The sequence below is a fragment of the Sarcophilus harrisii genome, chromosome 2, assembly GCF_902635505.1.
Source record: "Sarcophilus harrisii chromosome 2, mSarHar1.11, whole genome shotgun sequence".
NCBI classification, from domain to species: Eukaryota; Metazoa; Chordata; class Mammalia; order Dasyuromorphia; family Dasyuridae; genus Sarcophilus; species Sarcophilus harrisii.
In genome coordinates this window covers 591,745,812-591,768,688 of record NC_045427.1, presented here as the reverse complement: position 1 = coordinate 591,768,688, position 22,877 = coordinate 591,745,812, and the positions used below count along the sequence as shown (strand labels likewise).

At 37.7% G+C, this 22,877-nt stretch overlaps 1 protein-coding gene across 1 annotated transcript in view; it reads right to left on the bottom strand.

Moving 5' to 3' along the window:
- R3HCC1L (R3H domain and coiled-coil containing 1 like) overlaps positions 1–22,877 on the bottom strand; it is a 104,653-nt gene that overhangs the window by 5,079 nt on the left and 76,697 nt on the right. Inside the window, exons 4-7 of the mRNA XM_031956221.1 lie at positions 16,408–16,583; positions 4,976–5,046; positions 3,996–4,091; positions 3,412–3,552 (exon numbers count right to left, since the gene is read on the bottom strand). Coding sequence (XP_031812081.1) covers positions 3,412–3,552; positions 3,996–4,091; positions 4,976–5,046; positions 16,408–16,583 — 484 coding nt within the window. The remainder of the gene's footprint in view (positions 1–3,411; positions 3,553–3,995; positions 4,092–4,975; positions 5,047–16,407; positions 16,584–22,877) is intronic.

Here is a 22,877-nt window from a genome sequence, read left to right as displayed (position 1 = left end):
TGGATGACCATTTGTGACAGAAGGACCAGAGAATGAGAGCAATGGAGCTAGAAAGGCCTTCAGAGACCATGAGGTCCAATGCCTGCAATTTATAGTTGAAGACAGAAGCTTGGAGAGGGGAGGGGGCTTGTTGATGGTCACAGAGGTTGGAGCCTCAGAGACCAGGTCCTTTGATTCGTAGGCCAGTGCCCTATCCCCTTCTGTCTCCCAGGAGGGTCTCATATAGGCATGGATTTAGACTCAAATGATCTCTGGAGTTCCTTCAATCTCAGAGATTCTGCAAGATAATTCTATCACAAACACCTTCAGAGTCATCTATGAAAACAGTCTGCTTTTAAATTATTAATGATTTAATTAGGTAGAGTGGGTGATGAAAATGCACTTTTACTTCCTCTTCCAGTTTACTAGAACCAAGGACAGTGAATTCAGAGCTAGTATATTAGAGAAATTAGGAAAATTTAGAAAATTAAAAAGCTGGGAAGATGACAGGTAACTACAGTTAAGCTGCTGTCACAAACTGGCATGAGAGTAGATGTTGTCATGGCTTCATGGCATGAAGAAGCACTAAGTAGTCAAAGCCACAAATTCTGAATTTGTGAAAAGGATGCTATCTTGTGTTGTCCAGGTTCTACAGTAACAGGATGGAAAGAAGTTGTAAAGGGGATGAGAAGCAATGCATGAAGATGATTAAATAAAGTTTATGAGGAAAAGTCAAAGGTAGTGAGCCCTAGAGAAGACTGAGGGATAAGGAGGTGATGGTATCAGTAATACTAATGTCAATACTGTTTTAATGATCATATAATAATCACACAGCATTTGGCATTTGAATAGGATTCCTTAGTTCCAGAATCAGAGAATGCTAGAGCTCAAAGAGTTTCTGTAAATAACCTAATTCAGCTTCATCATTTTAAGAGGCAAAAACTAAGATCTACTCTCCTAAGCACTTTCATCCAAGATCTCATTCTTACCTTCCCACAAACTCCATTAGGGAAACAAGTCAAGTATTATTATGCCCATTTAACAGATGAGGAAATAGGGACACAAGGACTTTCTTGTGGCCACCCAGACTCATAAAAGCTGATTTCATGCCTGCTAACTCAGATTTGTTCCCACTTCTAGGTCTTTCTTTCTAAGGAATCTCTACTTCCACCAAGGAGAGAACTAGGGAGAAAAAAGTTAACGACAACAACAAATTTAATGAGACTTAAGAACTTTCTGACAATGAAAGCTGTTAGAAACTGAAAGAGGTTACCAAGGGAGGTTGTGGAATTTCTTTCTCTGGAGTCTTTCAAAACAGAATTGATTATCATTTTCCAGGGAAGGTTTAAGTATGATATGGCTTCAAGGTCTCATCTAACCTGGCTTGATGATAGGATTTTTATGGTTTTATATTTTTGACTTTAATCTGCAGGGCAGCAATGAAAAGAGAAACTACTCTTCTATGAGGCTTCAGGGAGGTATATATTTTCTTAACCCATGAATGAGGGGGGAGGCCTCCTGACAGTGGTAAGATTTGATCAATGTTTTTAAAATATAAAGTGAAAAAAAAAGACAGAAAAAGTGTATCTTCTAGAGCTTTCTCTCATCTTCAAAGAGAAGGTTAAGGCCCGACTTCAGATATTGATAAGTGGACGTTTTGGGGTTCCACAGAAACACAATTCCATCTGTGTAATCTGGAACAGAGCTAATAAGAGAGATTTTACACAACACGACTCAGACACAAAGATTAGGATCATCTCTGGGAAAAAAAAGAAAAGTCTACAAAGACAGTGGTATGACCAGAAAGAAGGTTCTAATTGTGCTGTTAAGCACCCTTTTAGAGGCAGCTGATGGCACAGAGGATAATGCTCTGAGCCAGAAGTCAGGAGGGATGGAATACCTCTCCGTAGCTGTGTGACCCCGGGCAAGTCACTTATCCACTCTCTATTTCAGTTTCCTTAACTGTAAAATTGGGATAATAATTGCAGCTATCTCTCAGTTTGTTGTGAAGATCAAACAAGATGTGTTTGTAAAGTACTTCAGTACAGTGCCTGGCACATAAAAGGAACTTTTAAAAAATGTCTGCTTCCCCCCTTCCCTGCCAGTGTAAACTAGCCACAGTCCCAAAGTCCCCATCATCTATACATAATTTGCATGCCCAGGTACTCTCACGGCGATACTGCTGGCACTGTCTGCTGCAGTCCTACAACATGAAGTGAGGGCTCCCAAAGGGGAAGGTTGGGCGAGACTCATGTTTACCAACTGATAAATATACAAAGAAAAATGACATAACACAGGGGGTAACATGCCACTGGCCTTTCTTCACAGAACCCTTTCATTGGTCACTGCCTCTCAAAATCAACAGGAAACCTCTATCCTGACCTATAGAATCTCAATGATGGAGCATCTTAGAGAACTCACTACTAGTTCATTACAATCATTAAGGTTTCAAAAATAGTTTGGGTTCAGCTCTGAAACTTCAGCACCTGCCATGATACACTCTATCACTGGTTATCTGGTCAGTGCAGCTGAGCGACCACCAGCTGGCAGCTATCACCAGAGCAGAGTGGACAGGAAGTATTAATGGCCTTGTTAGACCAGCAATAAACAAGGTCTTGGAACTTCAATTCATTTAATGGAAAAATGAAGTTACTTTCTGGTAAGTAGAATTCTCAAAATAAATTGCCTTCACAGGTTCCCCAGATCGTAGCTGGGGCAATGAAACTGTCTAAACTTTAAATGTCGATAAAAAGTACTTAGGAGCCAAGCAAGAATCCCAGGCTTTTACGAAGAAGTCAACAGATGATAAAGGAAAAGAGACAGATTTTAACTTCAGCTCCTAAATGTGGGGAAAAGAAAAAAAATCTACCTGTGGACTTGAAATACTTTCCTAGAACTCTAGCTACTAGTAAATAATTCGAAGATGGGAACTCCAGACCATACCACATTAAAAACATTTAGGGCTGTCTCACACCAGAAAAATAAAGAAATGCCACACTTCTGTTACTTCTTACCTGAGTATTGATAAAATCAGATCTGTCTATAATATACGACACAGTGATGTAATGGGTGTGCTAAGCATAAGCTATGGCAAATTTCCTTTCATGTTAAAGGGTATTTCAACTGGAAATGCACTTCACAAAAAAGTCCTTGCTAAAGGCTGGGGAAGACATTATGCCTTACAAAGAGCCTTAGATGTTATCTGGAGGGCTGATACATATCTCATGAAAAGCATTGCAAGGGGCATTGATTAGAATATCTGGCTGGGTATAACACTGGCAAGCAGATTTTAGTTTGTCTTTCTCCCAACCATCGGCACAAGAACCCGCTGTTTACCCACGAGAGCTTGCACAGGGTGGGGGAAATGGCAGAATGGAGCAGGCTACTCTCCCTTCCTCATGGCCTTTAAATGAGGCTCTGCAGCTAACTCACCGCGGGCTTCCTGCAGTTTCTTGAGCTCGGCATCCCGCTCAGCTTTGGTGCGCTGACTCCGCACGCCAAGGGCACTGATCACTAACCTCCGGGCCAGGGCCGCTGAGGTCTCCGGGCGAGGCTTGGCCGGCTGGAGAAACTCTAGAGAGGGAGCAGGGAGGGAGAGGGAGGGAAGGAAGAAGCCGCTCAGTCCGCAGTGATTTAACACAGTAATTAACATACCAAATAGACTAACAAGGGCTGCATCAGCAGTAATTAATACCAGTGTTAGATGAGCATCACAGGAAATTAACACTGTGAAGTACAACTTGGCTTCATCATTTGCAATAACACAACTTTATGCAGTGACTATTAAGCAAGTCGGTCTCGGCCAGAGCTGGATGGGGCAGACACCAGTCCCAGCCCAGGAAGTAAGGCCGCTGCAGTGACCTGACCCCATCCCGACTGCGAGGACCCCACCCCACAGGGACCTTCCGAGCCCAGGACTGACTTCCTGGGCTGACAAGAGGACTGGAAGGGGGACGCCCCGGGCCTGGGGCCAAGCAGGAAGGGAAGAGCAGGTAGCAGAGAGGAGCTCAACTCACCGGCACAAGCTCTTGCTTTGGCCTTGGCTGCTCTTGTGGCCTGAGAGAGCGGCCGGATCTTCACCATCATGTGCTTACTGCTCAGGGCGTCGCGGGCTGTGGACAAGTGTGAACATCAACACGTAAGAGTGCAATGAAATGAAGCAAAGAAAAAATCAGGAGCTGATTCGCAGAAGGAACTAATTTGAAATAAAAATGCTTTGAGGAGAAGTGACTTCATTCATTCACTTGCTCAACTAGTATTTCTTTTTTTCCTATTCTATCCCAGGAGCTATATTAGGTACTTGGGATGCAAACACAACAGATCTTGGGGTGACTAGAGGTGAGGGTCGGGGGAGAAATGTCTGACACGAGATTGCTCACATACACAAAAGGTACATGGCAACAAAAGTGTGGCCATTACCAGCTCTCGAGGGGGCTTCTGTCACTACAACTTAATTACATCTAATGCTTTTTGGGGGGAGGGGAAGAGAAGGTACGTGTTCAGATTTGTGATTTTATTGTTGCTTATGATGAAATTACTTCAAAAGTATTGTGGAAATACATCCTCCAGGTATTAGTAAGTAAACATAACACCTTCCACCAGATTCAGAAGGAATCCTTCCTCTCCCTGGGTCACAAGCAGTTACAGCTCAAAGTGCCACAGCACCGCTCTGAAAGGAAGGTAGGAAAGTAAAGGCATCGGGATTTGAGAGCAGCAGGAAACCTGCAGTACGAAGGACATTCCCTCTCCAGGCCTGGCAGAGAGACGGCAGGTGGGGAAAGTCATCACTTTGGAGACGAGCCTTTTGACTTTCAGAGGCTCTCATAGTGAATATCAAGCTGAAATCTGCTTTTTAGGGAAATGTGCCCTCTGGGGTCAAGATGAACAAGCCTAACCTTCCTCCTCAAGACATGGTAAAGCAGCTTCCCTCTGAGCTACAACCAGCCTGGGTCCTTCAACTGATCAAGAAGACCAAGAATGGATAAAAGGGAAATACCTGTAATTGGACTGGAGAACACTCCTAGAGCATGTGTGTCATCCACCCATTTGATATCAAATCCCTTCTTTCTGCAACACAAGAAAGCAAATGTTTTATGCCTTAAAAGTTAACGGTTTTATTCATTTGGTAAACATTTATTAAGTTCCTATAAAGTCTCACAAAACACATTATGCTGAGAAAGGAAAAGAAAGAGACAGACCCAATCTCATATACAGTCAAAAGTGGATAATGATACACAGGAAAAAAAAAAAAAAAAAACACCATAATGGAGAACAGAAGCTGTAGCTGAATTTTAAAAGCAATAATGTCATCACAGAGCACTACCCGGGAGTATTTTATGTTCCCCAGTACTTTACAGACATCAACTAATTAATCCTCACAAGTCCCTGGGGAGGGAATGTATTAAATGCATTATTTGGAAGAGGTGTTCTTGTGGGCAGGGGACAAGGGAGAGGTAGAAAACAGGTACAGGGGAGGGGGTGGAGGAGGACTAGAAGGGAGAAGGTGAACGGGGAAGGTTATTTGCAAATGTAGACTCAAGGGTATGAAGAGATTAAACAGTAAGATGGAATTCATACAAAAATGGCAAAAAGCAAATAATGAAGAAGGGGCAGTTTAATTAAAAGATGTCTTTTGTTTTTTTCTTATACACTATCATAGTAAAAGCTGTGATGAAGTCAGAGGAACTATGATAAAGAGAAATAAAATATAAAGTGGATGCTAGACCAGATTAAAAGACAAAACAGTGGAAAGTTAGCCTTTTAGCAGAATTAATAGGCTACCTTTTTTTTTGAGTCAGGCAGAATCAATCAATAAAGTTAAATGTCTCTTATGTGCCAGGCACTGTCCTAGGTTTTAGAAGTTCAACTATCTCACCTTCAAAGAGCTTACAATCTCTACAGGGACAGACTATATGTACATATATACACAAACATAGGTAGGTGTATACATACATACATACATACAAACAGACATAAGGCATTTGTGGGAAAGACACTAGCAGTTGGGGATGATCAGGGAAGACTTCATGGAAGAAGTAATCTTGGGATCTGAGCCCTGAAGGAAGTCAGGGATGCTAGGAGAAGGGAGGAGGGGGAGTGCATTTTGGGCATGGGCAACACCCAGAGTAAAGGCATGAAGAGGGGAGCTAGAGAGCCACGTGAGAAGAAAAAGAAGAAAGCCAGTTTGGCTGGATAAAAAGGAGTGATGTGTCAGGAAAGGCAAGATGGGATCAAGTTATAAAAGGCTTTAAATGCTAGAAGGAAGGGAGAGAAGAAGGGAAGGAGGACAAAAGGGAAAAAAAAGAGAGAAAGAAGAAAAAAAAGGAAGAAAGGCATCAATTCAATACCTATAATATGCCAGGCACTATTCCAAGTGAAATATTACAAATATTTCATATGATTCTCAAAACAACTTTGGTAGGTAGGTACTATTGTTATCATTCCCATTTCATAACAGAGCAAACTGAGGCAAAGTGAGGTTAAGTGACTTGCCAGGATCACAAAGCTAGTAAGTGTCTGAGGCCAGATTTGCATTCAGGTTCTTTTGAATCCAGTCCTGGAGCTCTACCCAATGTACCACCAGTTTTGATCCTGGAGGTAACAGGGAGCTACTGAGGTTTATTGAGCACAGTGATGATATGATTGGACCTGAACTTTGGGAGCTGAATGGAGAAGGGATGGGAGTAGGTAGAAACCAGAGGCAAAACATTCAGTTAAGAGGCTATTGCAACAATTAGATAAGCCTATTAACAGTTCAGCTACTAGAACAGGTGATGGAAATGAGGAGAGATTTGGCGATGAAAATGAGATGTTGGGAAGGTAGAAACAAGAGGCCCCCACGTCCAGATTCTGCCATTAACTAGCTATATGCCTTTGATCAAGACCCCTTTGGGACTTCTATTTAATCACTGAAATAGAAGTTGAACTGGATGATGATTATGGTCTCTTCTAGCCCCAACTCTTAAGATTCCAAAGTCTGAAGATCTAACTCTGGCATTTGCCCTCCTGCTTTCTCAAAACTTTGAAAAGCACACTAAAGAAGTAAGAAATGACAGTCTATACCCTATAATCAAGACATCCAGCCAGGAAAAGGATCCTTTGAGGAAAACCAGATAAAAGGAAATTAAAGTGATTTAGGTTAATCAGAAAAAAGAATTTCCTTGCTGCACTTCAAGTTACTACAGAGAATGGAAAGGTCTTTCTCTAGAAAGATTCATAATATGACAGCTATCTATCCAAGATGATTTGTGTGATGAAAGGATGAATTTTATACCTTCTGGAAGATTCTTGTTGCCATACTCTGAAATGTATATTAGAAAGTGATGGGAAGGGTCTACAGTCTTTCTCTGTTAAAGTCTAGAAAACAAATAGAAAATGCTTATCCCTTAAAGACTACAAGTATTTGGATAATAGCTTTAACATATGCCATTCACTAACAGCAACCTAACTTAGAAAATTCCTGTTTTGGGAGAGGATTAAGTTGGTTTTTAAAATCTGTTATACATTTTATAAAAAATGTGCCTTTAATACTGAGGTTGAAAAAAACAACATATTTTATACTCCTTGTTCTATTTTACATGTTCAGAATTAGGATCTCATGAATTCAATATATAGTCATGAATATTTAAATTAATATTTTCAAACAAGAATCATAGCTCTCAAAATGTAGCTCATCAAAGTGATGTACTAAATACCCTGATATAACTCAGGTTGGCTTGGACACTATGATATATATTATTAAAATCCACAGCCTCTCTCATCTAAGCACAATAGAATTCTTGCTATAGTCTCCAAGATTCCCTCTGAATCACAGCCAGGTTTCATTGATTCTAGAGTTACACAAAAACAGGCTCAACTTATGAGCTAGGAAGCATAACTTTTACTTTCTGCTCTGGAGAACAGATCCATTCAAGGCTTGAGATTTTAGAGACTTCATCAACCTATTCTTCAAGCACAGAAACAGCAAATAGAAGCTTGTATATAAAGAACAGTTAGAAGGCCAACTTGTTAGGACCATAGGGAGTGTGAAAGTGTTAAAAAAAGATTTGAAAGGTTGGAGTCTTTGGATTGTGAGGCCTTTAAAGTCTAAACAGCAGAGTTTATGTTTGGTCTAGAGGTAACTGGAAGCCACTAGGATTTACTGAATAGGAAAGTGACATAGTCAGACTTATGCTTTAGGAAATGCATGCTGCAAGCCATGAGAAGGAGTGGAGAGGGACTAGAGTCAAGGAAACTAACTAGGAGGCATTACAATATTTACACAAGAGGTGATGAAGCACTAAAGTAGGTTGAGGCTATATGGGTAGAATGAAGGGGATAGACATGAGAGGTACTGTGGAAGTACAAACAACTGATTAGAGACATGGAGTAAGAGAGAATAAGTAGTCAAGGATAATTATGAGATTGTGAACTGAATAAGGGAAAGGATGGTGGTGCTCTTGATAATAATAGGGAAGTCTGGGAGAAGGATGGGTTGGGAAGAAAAGATATTAAGTTCTGTTTTGAACATTCTGGATTTGAAGTTACAGCTTAAAATGTATGGAAGCTCAGGATGCAGAATAAGCCATCTATTTTCAGACAGAGTCAATGTGTACATTGGTTGTGCTTCTCTAACCTCCCTGCTATTCCAAAGAACGTCCATCTCTTGGCTCTGGGCGCTCTGGCCCTCCCTTGTGCCTGGAACGCTCTCCCTCCTTGCCATCTAGTGACTTCTTTGAAGTCCCAACTAACCCCCCCCCCCCACTTAGGAAGCACAAAGTAAATGTTTATCACTGACTTGTTACAAGAGCTTTCTTCTTCCATTATTGAGAGGGGTAGAACTCAAGGTGGGCATGAGAGAAAAGAAAAAAGGACAAGTGGATGATTGAGGAGACAAGAACCCAAGACTCCACTAAGAAGCACAGACAAGTCAGGCAGCTTTGAAAGTGACAGGCTGAACTTGTTAAAAATGTAGAAAGAAAAACAAGTTGTATATAACAGAGATTGCAGTCTCATGTGGAATCCTTTCTCGCCATTTTACTATCTATAGAAAATGCCCATTTAGTTGGGTGCTTATCAGTTTCAGAATAAAACCAACAACAAGACTATAAAGAAATTTGCAGTAGGCAGCTGATAAAGAAGGACTTATGTTCTGTAATGTAATATGTAGGTACATATAAGATAGAAAAGATGGAAGGTAATCTGAGAGGGGAATGGACTAGCAGTGGAAAGGATTGGGAAAAGCCACCCATAGAAGTTGGCAGGGAAGCTGAATCCTGAATGAAGCCAGGTAAACTAAGAGGCAGAGTGAGGCACAAAGACAGGAAATGGAGAGTCATATTTAAGGAACTACAAGTGGACCTCTGAAGCCAGAGTACAGAATTCATGGAAGGGACTAAAGTATAACAAGACTAGAAAGGTAGGGAAAGGCAAGAGGATGAATAATTTTTAATGTCAAAAAGAGGAATTATATTTTATTCTGTAGACAAGAAAGAGCCACTGAGAGGCAGGTTGGAGGTGGTGTGGAGCATGGTCAGTTTTATGCTTTAGAAAAAACACTTTGGCAGCTAAATACAAATCTGGATGTCACACGCATAGAGATGATAAATTAAATCTATCCTTCCTTCATCTCATCAATCCTATTCATTTACTACATCTTGTCTCTTCTTCCTTCAAGAAGCCTTTTGTATCCAACCAATCTCTTCCATTATCAATGCTGAGTAATTGAGGCCCTTATTATTTAATGTTCGTATCACTTCCAACAATCTCTTAACTGTCTTTTCTGCCTCTAGTCTTTTCTCCATTCAATCTCTCTTTTACATATCTACATAAAGACTCTTGAAGTCAGAAAGTATATTAGCTTACCCCCATGGCCAAAAAAGAATTGCCATTACAACCAAGCTGAAAAGAAGCCATGGGATATAAGACCCCGAAGGAGGGGGAGGCTGCTACCTCCAGAACTATAGCATCCACAGATTTAATTTCTTTAAACACTGCTTTGATTCCTACTCAAAATCCTTTATGCAAGCTGGTTTGTAAATGCTTGTAGGACAAAGTCAAAACTACTCAGACCAATTTCTGTGCTCACCATAATAACCTGGAACCTTTTTATGGAACTATTCTCACTTTATTATTTCTCAACAAAAATGCACCTTCCAAATGTCTCGTTGAAATGATTCAAGTCATGACCAGTTCTGTTTCTGAACCCCTGCCCAAGTTGTTTTCTCATATCTTCCTTCTTCTTCAGTAACCACTTTGAAATAGCCAACTTCATTCCTTCATTCTTCATGAATTCTTAATCTTAAGCAATCTAGTGCCATCATACTGATCTGCCCCTTTTCCACATAAAGGAGAACACTAGTAATCATCTAGTCCAATCTCCTGTCCCCTGAACTTGCTCATTCTAAATCATCCCTAATTCTAGCAGAATATCATTTCTCTAAATACTTCCAGTCTCAGGAGCTTACTAATACCCCAAGCTATTCCATCACTAGTCCTACTTCTGGCTTTTCAAACAACAGAGAACAAGTCTGTTCTTTCTGCAACATAGCAATCATTAATCTTTTCAGTTCCACACCCATCCTCCTTCTTTTCCAGGTTCAATAGCTCTCGATCCTCCAAATGTTTTTCATATTACATGATTTTTAGATCTCAGTAAGAATGCTGTTTTTGATGATTTCAGAGAGGTCTGGAGAGACCTACATGAACTGATGCTAAATGAAATGAGCAGAACCAGGAGATCATTATACATGGCAACAAGACTATACAATGATCAATTCGAATGGCCGTGGCTCTCTTCAATAATAAGATGATTCAAACTCGTTCCACTTGTTCAGAGATAAAGAGAGCCATCTATACTCAGAGAGAGGACTGTGGGAACTGAGTGTGGACCACAACACAGCATTTTCATTCTTTCTGTTATTGTTTGCTTACACTTTTGTTTTCCTTCTCAGGTTTTTTTTTTTTTTTTTTCTTTCTAGATCCAATTTTTCTTGTGCAGCAAGATAACTATATAAATATGTATATATATATATATATAGGATTTAACATGTATTAGACTACCTGCCATCTAGGGGCGGGGGTGGAGGGAAAGAGGGGAAAATTTGGAACAGAAGGTTTTGCAAGGGCCAATGTTGAAAAAAATTACCCATGAATATATTTTGCAAATAAAAAGCTATAATTTAAAAAAAAAAAGAAAGAAAGAAAGAATGCTGTTTTCCTTGTTGGAGAGAATTGTGGGAAGTTGGGATAAAGAAAAAGAAATTAAGTAGCTGTGCCTCCTATTGTTATATCTCCAACACATGGGCCTACTTTATCTTTAATCTTCTCAAAGCAAAAATAATGATGATTGTTGGAGGGGATGCGGGAAAACTGGGACATTGATGCATTGTTGGTGGAGTTGTGAACGAATCCAACCATTCTGGAGAGTAGTTTGGAACTATGCTCAAAAAGTTATCAAACTGTGCATACCCTTTGATCCAGCAGTGTTACTACTGAGATTATATCCCAAAGAGATTATAAAGAAGGGAAAGGGACCTGTATGTGCACGAATGTTTGTGGCAGCCCTTTTTGTAGTGGCTAGAAACTGGAAACTGAATGGATGTCCATCAGTTGGAGAATGGCTGAATAAATTGTGGTATATGAAAATTATGGAATATTACTGTTCTGTAAGAAATGACCAACAGGATGATTTCAGAAAGGCCTGGAGAGACTTACACGAACTGATGCTGAGTGAAATGAGCAGGACCAGGAGATCATTATATACTTCAACAACAATACTATATGATGACCAGTTCTGATGGACCTGGCCATCCTCAGCAACGAGATCAACCAAATCATTTCTAATGGAGCAGTAATGAACTGAACTAGCTATGCCCAGAAAAAGAACTCTGGGAGATGACTAAAAACCATTACATTGAATTCCCAATCCCTATATTTATGCACACATGCATTTTTGATTTCCTTCACAAGCTAATTGTACAATAATTCAGAGTCTGATTCTTTTTGTACAGCAAAATAATGTTTTGGTCATGTATACTTATTGTGTATCTAAGTTATATTTTAATATATTTAACATCTACTGGTCATCCTGCCATCTAGGGGAGGGGGTAGGGGGAGGTAAGAGGTGAAAAATTGGAACAAGAGGTTTGGCAATTGTTAATGCTGTAAAGTTACCCATGTATATATCCTGTAAATAAAAGGCTATTAAATAAAAAAAAAAAAATCTTCTCAAAGCATTTCTGAAGATATTTTTTTCTTGGATGTAGCCTCTTGGACTCTTCTGTGTCACTCTTGTATTTAATCTTGATCACATGCTCCTACCTTCTTCTGGATTCATTTTCCCCTCCATCCCCACTCCCAAAAGAATTTTTTTTCCAAATACATATAAGGATAGCTTTCAAAGTTCAAAATTAAGTCTTTGTGTTTCAAATTTTTTCTGCCTCCCTCCAAGACAGTAAGTAACCTGATATAGGTTAAATAGTTGCAATCCGTCTAAATATATTTTCATATGTGGACAGCTCTTTTAAAAACGTGAGTCAATAGGAGAGCATGCACTGCTGCCACATAGTTTTCTACTTGTGTGCCCTTCTTTGACAGAGTTTTCACCAAGTCCCTAACAGCATCACCACCACCCATCTTGCCTCTTATCTTTGTTCTTTTCCCCTCAGCTTAACATTTCCTATTGGGAATCTCAAGATCTGGTTGCCTTGCCCAAGATCCTGCCATTTCCCCTTCTGTAAATTTTTTTCTTTTTCACTACAATGTGGTACAGTGGCAAGAACACAGGTTCTGGAGTCAGAGGGTCTAGATTCAAAGCAGAGCTCTGCCACGTACTACTCATATGGCATAGAGCGAGTCACTTCAACTCTACCTCATGGGAGTGGGTAGAGAAAGAGACTAGGCACTCACTGAGTTCTTTAAAGCTGAAGTTCTTTTAAGATATCAATAATTCCTTTGGTTGCTTCCTCTGCATTATGAAAAAAGGTGCAAGGCCAGAGGAGGACTTATCAGATGTTCTGTTTTTAAAATAATGAGACTTCTAGCAGATGCTTGCATTGTCAAATTCTCTTCCCACAAAAATTATTACTAAATTTTGTTTCCTGTGTCAGTATTATAGTATGTTTTAGAAAAGTATCATCTATATTCTGTACCTGGCTAGGCCATGTACATACCCCTCTATAATGGTACTATTTCTATTGTTTTTTTATTTAAATGTCAGTAAATATTCTTTTGGTTTTTATTCTCATGTTCTTAAGTGTAAATATGTAATTTCTTTATGTGGCATTACATCTGCTTCCTCTCTACTGAATCATTTCTAATGCCATATTCTAGTCATAAATCTTGTGCTAAGTTTTAGTGAAACCTATCAGATTTTACTTTCTTGAACTCAAAAATGATTTTTTAATCCATATTGTTGTTAGTTGTTAGTCAAAAAAATTAAGCATCTATAATATTCCAGGAATTGTGCTAATCGTTGGGGATACAAAGAGAGGAATAAGATAGCTCCTGCCATTAAAGAGCTCAAGGTCTAATGGGGAAGAAAAAAGCAAAGAAGCTGAAATATGTGTGGGGAGGTAGGGGTGGGAGGGTGATAGATTGGGTAGGGGGTAGGGTGGTATGTACCCAGTGGGAACGTAACATGGTCTTGTAAGAGGATGGGAAACCATTTGAGGAGGTGTGAGTTACAGAACTGAACTCATCATGGAGAACATTGAATTTTTATAGATCTTGAAATCTAGAAGATCAGCTGGATGGATGATATTGAGATGAGTTCCCTGGGAGTCATCTTTAAATGGTGGAAGATTTGGAAGTAATGTCTAAGCCCCATTCTCTTTAAGCAGAGGGAGGGGTCTATTATGCCTGTATACAGACAGCTGGGATTATAAATATTACTCACCTAGGTATTACTGGGCATCTCCTCCCCAAAACCATGCCAATTTCTGTTGTGTGCCTGTGTTTATCACAGAGTAGTTCTATTGGTAACTATCATCTCTTGGAGATACAGTTTTAAGACATGCTGTGACAGTGCACATTTTCACTTGCTCTGTCAGGTCTAGCATCATCAAGATCTCTTCATCTTGATGGTAATAGAATTCAGCCACTGGTTTGTGCCTGTGAATATTCCTTGGGAATATGGGGTGGTACTTTTTCAGAGCATAACAAATCACTCTTTGAAGATAAATCTCATATCTATTGTAGAGTTCCAATAAAAAGATGTTTCTTCTCTTTCCTCAACGTCTCAATTTTTTACTTCATCAACGCTAAACAATGATTTTGGTCCCCTTGCCCTGGAATAATTTTGCTTCAAAATTATTTCTTTCCTTTTATCTAAGAAAATTTTATCATCTCTAATAAGATGGAAGTATACTTCAGATGGACTTCAAGTCTCTCACTTTCTTTAGTAGATTAAGTTCATATGGTATGTTAGATGTAGCTGGTGATCACCTCAGATGGAAAAACATACCTTCTCTCTCTGTTGGAGCTCATGGCAAGAGTTTCTTCTGTATCAATGTTTCCTTGTCTCCAAGTTGGAATAAAGTATTTGACAACACTTACTCTTCAACTAAACCCTTAGTATGCCTGCAAACTGTCACTGAAAGCATATTGTGTTTGCCAGGGCTCCTAAGAAAGCTCCTATCTTCTCTTTCCTGGCAGCTATATCTAGATGCTCCACTACCCTTATATAAAATGAATATAGCATTTAAAAAATTTTCTATTAAGTCAGAAAAATATCTTTTACAGATATAGTACACTAATAATATTGTCTAATACTTGGACTATATCATTCAATATGGTACTTAATCATATTTTGTTTCATGTTTTGGATGCCTCATCTTCCTGAAAAACATATAAACTTCTTGAGGGATGGATCTATGTCACTATATTTGTTTTGAATTCCCCACAGCACAAAGAGAATGCTCAGTGTACTACAGGTATTTAAAACATACTTACCAAATTAAAGTCAGAGAAAGTGATGAAAATATATGTTTGGGAAGGGACTATTGAAAGATAGATTTTAAATGAATACTTATTAATTAAAGTTAAGAATTGTGACTATATAGTATTCAAAAGAACTGATATTCAAAATTAATAACTGGGTAGGTACAAGCAGATGAGTGGGTAGTAGAAAGTTCTGAGAAATAACACAGAAATAATTCAAGAACTTGAAGGATTAATTCTTAAGAAAAGATGATAAGATTTAAATGTGACTAGGTAAAGAACCATGGAGATCCTTTTAGATTTGTGGGAACAAAAAAATAAGATTCTTTACTACAAATATATTTAGAAAAAGACTGAATTCAACACCAGAGAGTATTCTGTGGGGAGAAGAATGTTAGTCCTAGATAGACACAGGCCCAAAACACTAGACGCAGAGGTCCTCAAACTTTTTAAATAGGGGGCCAGTTCACTGTCCCTCAGACTGTTGGAGGGCCGGACTATAGTAAAAACAAAAACTTTGTTTTGTGGGCCTTTAAATAAAGAAACTTCATAGCTCTGGGTGAGGGGGATAAACATCCTCAGCTGCCGTATCTGGCCCGGGCCGTAGTTTGAGGACCCCTGCCTAAAGTAATTTTTTCTCATATTAATCTTAACAAGACTTAGCAAAAAGTAGTCAGAAATGATGGAGTCAAGTTGAGCAACTAATTTAAAAAGATTTGGGAGAAAATGGTATGCTCAAGGTCAAGAATGAGTTAAGTTTTCAGCTATTGTAGTTAAGTCTAAGCAAAGTATTTGATAGTAGCAGAAGCCTATCTGGGGTGGGGCTTGGGGGTTCGAAGTGGGAAGCCTTTTAGTGCAACCCAAAAAAGAAATAATCAGAAAAATTTAAGGCAAACTTAGGGGATATGAAATCCAGACATATAGTGAGATCAACAGGTATGCTTCAAAAAAAAGTTTGGATTCTGTAAGAACTCAGACAAAAATAGCATGAATAACTGGAAACCATTCCACCATTTAAAGGAGTAAATGTAAAACTCAAGAACAACAGACCTTCAAGTGAGAAATGATGATTCATAGGATTCATAGGGGGAATTAAAACTAATTAATATTTTAAGGTACTTGAAGAGTTTGAAAAGTTGTTAATTGTGGAGAATTAATTTTTTTAATAACAGCTTTCTATTTTCAAAATACATTGCAAAGATAATTTTCAACATTCACCCTTGCAAAACCTTGTGTTCCAAATTTTTCTCCTTCCCTTCCCTGCCTCCAGACAGCAAGTAATACAATATAGATTAAACAAGTGCAATTCTTCTAAACATATTGTGGAAAATTATTTTTGATGACAATATTGATTTTAAAAAATATTCTAAGCTTTAGGGAACATAAGCTAACTTGAAGCTACAGCCATTCTTAGGAAAACTGAAGACTTTTAAGTGTTTATAGAAGGCTTTCTAAAGTATCTTTACCCCAATCCCCCCTACCACTCCCAACCCATGAAAAAATACTCACTGATAGCTGCAAAAGACTCGTAGGAGGTCTTCGGTGCGAAATTCCTGAGGGAAGTCATAGATTTCAATGACATGAGGAAGTTCACAATCGCTGATGTCAAGCTCAGGAGCTTCATAGTTGTAATAATCAAATCTAGGTTCCTGGAGACTCTTCCTGTTCTTCGAATTTCCTGATAACTAGGGAAGAGGAGGAAGCACATAAGTAACCGAGCCATTAAGACAAAATATAGTAAATACTTCTCCTATATGAGTGTCTTCTTTGGTCATCCAATCCCTACTCCTTGATTCTAGCCTTTTTACTGTTAAGACGGTACATATATGGGGATAATGATGAGAATAAGGTTTTTATAAAACCTTATGAATTTTTAATGAACTTCTAGTGAGAACAGGTAGCACTAGAAACTGAATTTTCACCTGTGTGCTAGCATGTGAGGAAATAAAGACTGATTAATGTGGGGAGTTATAAGTGGTGTGAACTCAGGAGATGGATTAATGGCACTTGTTATTTTTGTACTTATTGATCAGATTCATCATGTAGTGTGCATGCTTTTTCAATTTAACAACATGGGGGAAAAATCTATTTGCTTTCTGTTGACCAAGTTAAGTAGTCTGAGGAAGAAAACAGCAGAATTTCCTTGACACAGAATTTTCTCTCAAGTAAATGGTAAAAGGGGTATATTCAGGGCCACTAGCTTTGAAGAAACATAAAGAAATCATCTTGGTTAGACTGAAGTGATGAATTTGTAAAGGGTTAGTAGGGGGAAACAGTAATACGAATGTATTTTGTCATTCTAAAAGGCAATTGAAAAGATTTATTCTTGACCTAGTCAAATGTTGAAATGGAATCAATATAAAATTCTTTCCACTGAGAGAAAATCACTTTTACTGGGTCTGGCATATAATAGGTGCTTAATAAATGCTGATTCATTGATTGATTGCTACCTGTTTGGTAAAACCAAATCTCCAAGTTCATCAAATGGGAGTGGGGATATAGAAAGCAGCAATAAAGCCAGGATGCTGACTATTATGCTTCCTATTTGTCAGTAGCAAGATTAGTGCCTACCCAAGTTTATCCCACCCTGAAATAGTGGCAAAGAGGTAGAGGTCAGAAGCTTCAGTGTGGTGCCCTTTACCAATCTCAAATGTGTATTCCTTGACACGCCAAGTCAGGATTAATAGATAAAAGTAGTGGAGAGTAACAAATCATATCCTCCTGATGGAGAAGAGAATCACAAAGAAAGAAAGGGAGGTAGTTTAAAAATATGGAGTATGCAGCTGAAAAAAGAATTGTTGTTACATGCTTCTATGTTCAAAAAGAAACAGAATACCAACAACATAACTGAGTAGTCTAACCAACAAGAGAAAGATATTCAAAAGCTCCAAGTTCCAGCACTTGACTCTATGATGTACTCTGTTGATCTGTGTACAATTCTATAAAATGACAGTGTGAATCCCAAAATATATTATTATGGCTACCTACCAAGCAAATAACTTGGAAATAAAAGTACTCCAACTTAATTATATATGTTAAGTCTTAAAGAGAAATGACATCTGGTAATTCGTTATAAGAATAAGTGCTGCTGCAATAAGAAACCTAGAAAGTATTCTTGGGAAATAAGAAGTTCTGAGAAAGAAAGACCTTAGAGACACAGTAGGTTGGGTTTCCAACAGAATTGCTAATGTAAGTCTTCAGAAGAGAAAGGGAAAAGTGGGAAGTGAACAACTGATTAAGATGGTGATTAAAGAATGGGATTTAGATTCCTGGACCACAGCTTAAAATAAAAGAATGACAGACTTTTGATCAGGAAGGTTGACACATACATATTATTGTATTCTGGCAAATATGCTCATAAGGATTTTAACTAAAAAGGGGGTGGAAGAAAACTGCTCTCATACCTTGCCAAGTTAGATATCACAGAGAACAGCAAGCTCAACACAAAAAATAGCAGGGATATCTAATAAGTCATAAAAGATAAAGATCCAAGAGAAAAGTTAAGAATAATCCTGCTTACACATAAATATATAAAGTGTAAGTAATAATAAGGAAGGTAAAATGAATATCCAAATACAAGAAAGCAAATTTTATCTCAGTGAAATTTGGTAAGATGGAAATCATGATGGGAACATAACTCTGAAAGGGTCTACCTCATTCAAAAGGAACAACAAAATTCATAAAGAATAGAATTATATATTAAAAAGATATACTCATAAGAAGAACTAGAGAACATTATGAATAGCAAATTGGACAACTTTGATTACATTAAACTAAATTTTTTTGCACAAACAAAACTAAGAGAAACAAGATTAAAAAGGAAATACAAAGTGGGGAAAAATCTTTACAGCCAGTGTTTTTGATAAAGGTCTCATTTCTAAAATATATAAAGAACTATGTCAAATTTATAAGAATACAAGTCATTCCCCAAATGATAAACAGTCAAAGGGCATAAACAGATAATTTCAGATGTAAATTAAAGCCATCCATAGTTATATGAAAAAATGCTCTAAATCACTATTGACTAGAGAAATGCAAACTAAAACAATTCTGAGGTACCATTTCACACTTCTCAAATTGGATAAGATGACAGAAAAAGATAATGATAAATGTTGGAGGGGATGTAGGAAAACTGAGACACTAATGAATTATTGGTGGAGTTGAAAACTTATCCAACCATTATGGAGAGCAATTTGGAACTATGCCCAAAGAATTATCAAATTGTGCATACCCTTTGATCCAGCAGTACCATTATTGGATCTGTATCTCAATACATGGAATACTACTGCTCTACCAAAAAATGATGAACAAGATGATTTTAGAAAGGCCTGGAAAGATTTACATGAACTGATGTTGAGGGAAACAAGCAGAACTAGGGTTCTGAAAGCAAGAATATGTGATGATCAACTATGAAAGACTTGGTTCTTCTCAGTGGTTCAGTGATCCAAAGCAATCCAACAGACAATGGACAGAAAATGCCATATCCATCCAGAAAAAGAACTAAGGAGATTGAATGTAAGTCAACACATACTATATTCACTTTTTTCCATTATTTTTTTTAATCTCTTCTATGGTTTTTCCTTTTTGCTCTGATTTTTCTCTCCCAACATGATTTATAAAGCAATGTGTATTAAAAATAAATAAATTTACTAGGGAAAAAAAAAGAAATTAAGGAACCAAAGTAAGGGGAAGTAAGGTGTAAGTATTTGGATGAAGACAACTAGGAGGAAGAAATAAATGAGGTATTCCAGAAGAATTCCTTAGAAAAAGAAGGAAATAAATGTGATGAAATATATCAAGAGACAGATAACAAGCCTGGCATGAAAACCGGATATAAAAATGAGAGGAGACTTCAATTATCTGGACATCTCTTGGAATTCTATCAAAATTAAAGGAATGAATAAATTGACTTGCCTTACTTAAAATTTCTTCTCTCAAAAGTGGAAAAAGTAACATGAGAAAATGTTATTTTATACCTGATTTTGGTCAACAAGAAAAAAAAATCTATGGTTCAATTAGTGAAGATAGGTACTTTTGGGAAAAATAACTGCTCCATCTTGGCATTCATGATATAGAAATCCAGGCAAGTTTGTCACATACCCGAAATTTTAGACAAGAAGTTTTCAAAAGGTTTACAGAAAGGACAGTTAGGGATCCCATGGCCTAAAATTCTATAAGGGAAGTCACATCAATGGAAAACTCTAAAAAATGAAAATCTGAAAATGTAAACAATAACAACTGCAATCAGTCAGAAAGGAGGGAGCCATTTAAATGGACTAATATTTAATCAGGGAATTTACTTTGGATTAAAAAAAAATACATGTAAGGTAGAAGCAAGAGAAAATAATGGGGAAAACAAAAAAAAGTATGATATGGTACTCTAAGAATAGTGTTAAATCTCAGAGAGAACTGAGGTTAGAAAGAAATACTTATTATCCTTATAATAAAAGAGGCTTTTTATTTTATAACTATATTAGGAAAAATGATCAAAGAAGGGTCAGAATCCCTACTTAGGAGATAAGACATAAAGATAATGGGATAGAGAAAGAAAACTTATCTTATAAGATTGGAAAGAATAGAAAGAAAATGTATTGTTAATAGTGAACTGAAGCACAAAATTAACTAAGGAGATACTAAGTGAGCACCTAATTGCACTTGGTAATAGTTCTGAAAAAGCTATGTCTGTATTGGAAGGCCACTGTCAGTGATTTCTGAAAAATTCTGGAGACTGGGAGAGATGTTTCAGGACTGTTAAATGGTAAACTATTAATTTTCAAAAAGGGGGAAATTCCTACTAAAGAAACAAAGTTTCACTTAATTTGTGCCAAGCATGCTTATACTAAGCACTTGGGATCCAAAGAAAAGCAAGCAAGACAGTCCTTGCTCTCAATGAGCTTACATTCTAATGGGAAAATGCCATAGAAGGGTTGGGTATGATGTGAACAAGGCATGAAGTGTAGCAGAAACTTCATTTTCAGCAAGGTAAGCTAAAAGCTCATCTTTTAAGATTCCCCAGATCCAGGGAGGATCCAAGGTTACTATAAGTTAAGATAAAAATGGTGGCCAAAAAGTAGGGAGTAACCTAGTGAGGTGATGGCTGGGAAGAACTATGTAGGCCTGGTTTCCCACCAAGAAACTTCATCTACCAGAGCTGAAGATACTGAAGGGGTGAAGAGAAAGACAAGGATGATACTATGTCAATAAAATGTTATAGACAAAGTGTGTCTATGTTTTGGCAAAAATTTAATAAATTTTGTTATGTTCTTTTTGCAGGGAAAAAAAAGAAACTAGGGATATGAGCTGAATTACAGAATAGTTACATGATTTTAAATTAGCTGAATGACCAGACACTAAGAATAGTCAATATCTGGTTCAGAATGGAAGAAGATCTCTATTTGAGTGTCCTAGGAAGTATCTGTTGCCCTCCATATTTAACATCTTTATCAACTACTTCAAAGAAGGTAGAACTAGCAAATTTGCAGATGACACTGGATTAAAAGAGAAATACACCTGCCTCTTACCTATTTTTGTATTTCAAAGAGGAATGAGTTATTTGTTAAATATTTTGGCCACATAGGCAGAAAAGAGACCAAGAAGACTAACAGGCAGGCAGACTTAGCCTTAGCTCTCTCTCTTTTTTTTTCCAATCAATGTTTTTTATTTACAAGACACATAGATGGGTAATTTTTTAACATTGATCCTTGCAAAATCTTGTGGTGTTTCAAATTTTCCATTCCTTCTCCTAGATAGTTGATAATCCAATACATGTTAAATATGTTAAAATATATGTTAATCCCAATATATGTATACATATTTATACAATTATCTTGTTGCACAAAAGAAATCAGATCAAAAAGGGGAAAAAAAAAACCTGAGAAAGAAACAAAATGCAAGCAAACACCAACAAAAAGTATGAAAATGCTATGTTGTGGTCTACACTCAGTTCCCACTGTCCTCTCTCTGGGTGTACATGGCTTTCTTCATCACAAGATTATTGGAATTGATCTGAATTATCTCATTGGAAAGAGCCACATCCATCAGAATTGAGCATCATATAATCTTCTTGTTGCCATGTACAATGATTCCTGGTTCTGCTCATTTCACTTAGCATCAGTTCATGTAAGTCTCCCCAGGCCTTTCTGAAATCACCTTACTGATTGTTTCTTATAGAACAATAATATTCCACAATATTAATATACTATAATTTATTCAGTCATTTTCCAACTGACGGGCATCCACTCAGTTCCCAGTTTCTTGCACTTGCCACTACAAAAAGAGCTGCCACAAACATTTTTATACATGTGGGTTCCTTCCCCTTCTTTAAGATCTCTTTGGGATATAAGCCCAGTAGAACACTGCTGGACCAAAGGGTATGCACAGTTTGATAACTTTTTGAGCATAGTTATGACTTGCTCTCCAGAATTAGCCTTGGCGCTCAATACTGTTTGTCATGTGGGTCTTAACTTGATTTCCTATTCTGCAGAATGAAGTTCCCTAAGGAATTTTTCCCCCCATTGGTTCAAACCCATTACTAAGTTTTCCTTCTGACTAAACTTCACTTCAACATTGCCAATAATGTCAATATACTTTTTTTTTGAATCTTTACAGAATCTAGAAGACAAAACTCCAAATGCAGAATTCCTTCTTATTCCCAGAATAGACTACTTCAGAAGTTCCTAACTATTCTTTTAGGTTGAACAATTTTCATTTCTCTGAAGCCTTGAGACCATTAAGTTAGATCTGAGGAGTTGAATGGTGAAGTAGAAATGGAGCTGAATTAGGAATCAGAGGTTCTGGCTTTACATTTTGGCTCTGTTACTATCTGTGTGATTTTAAATACCTTAATCTGTTAAGGACCATGCCTAGGTGAAGGGGCAGGTCAATTATCCGAGAGCCTCCACAGCTATGGATCATAACATCTGAAGGAGTTTCAAAGCAGCCTTTACTGACACAGATGTCACTTGTGGACTAGGAATGAA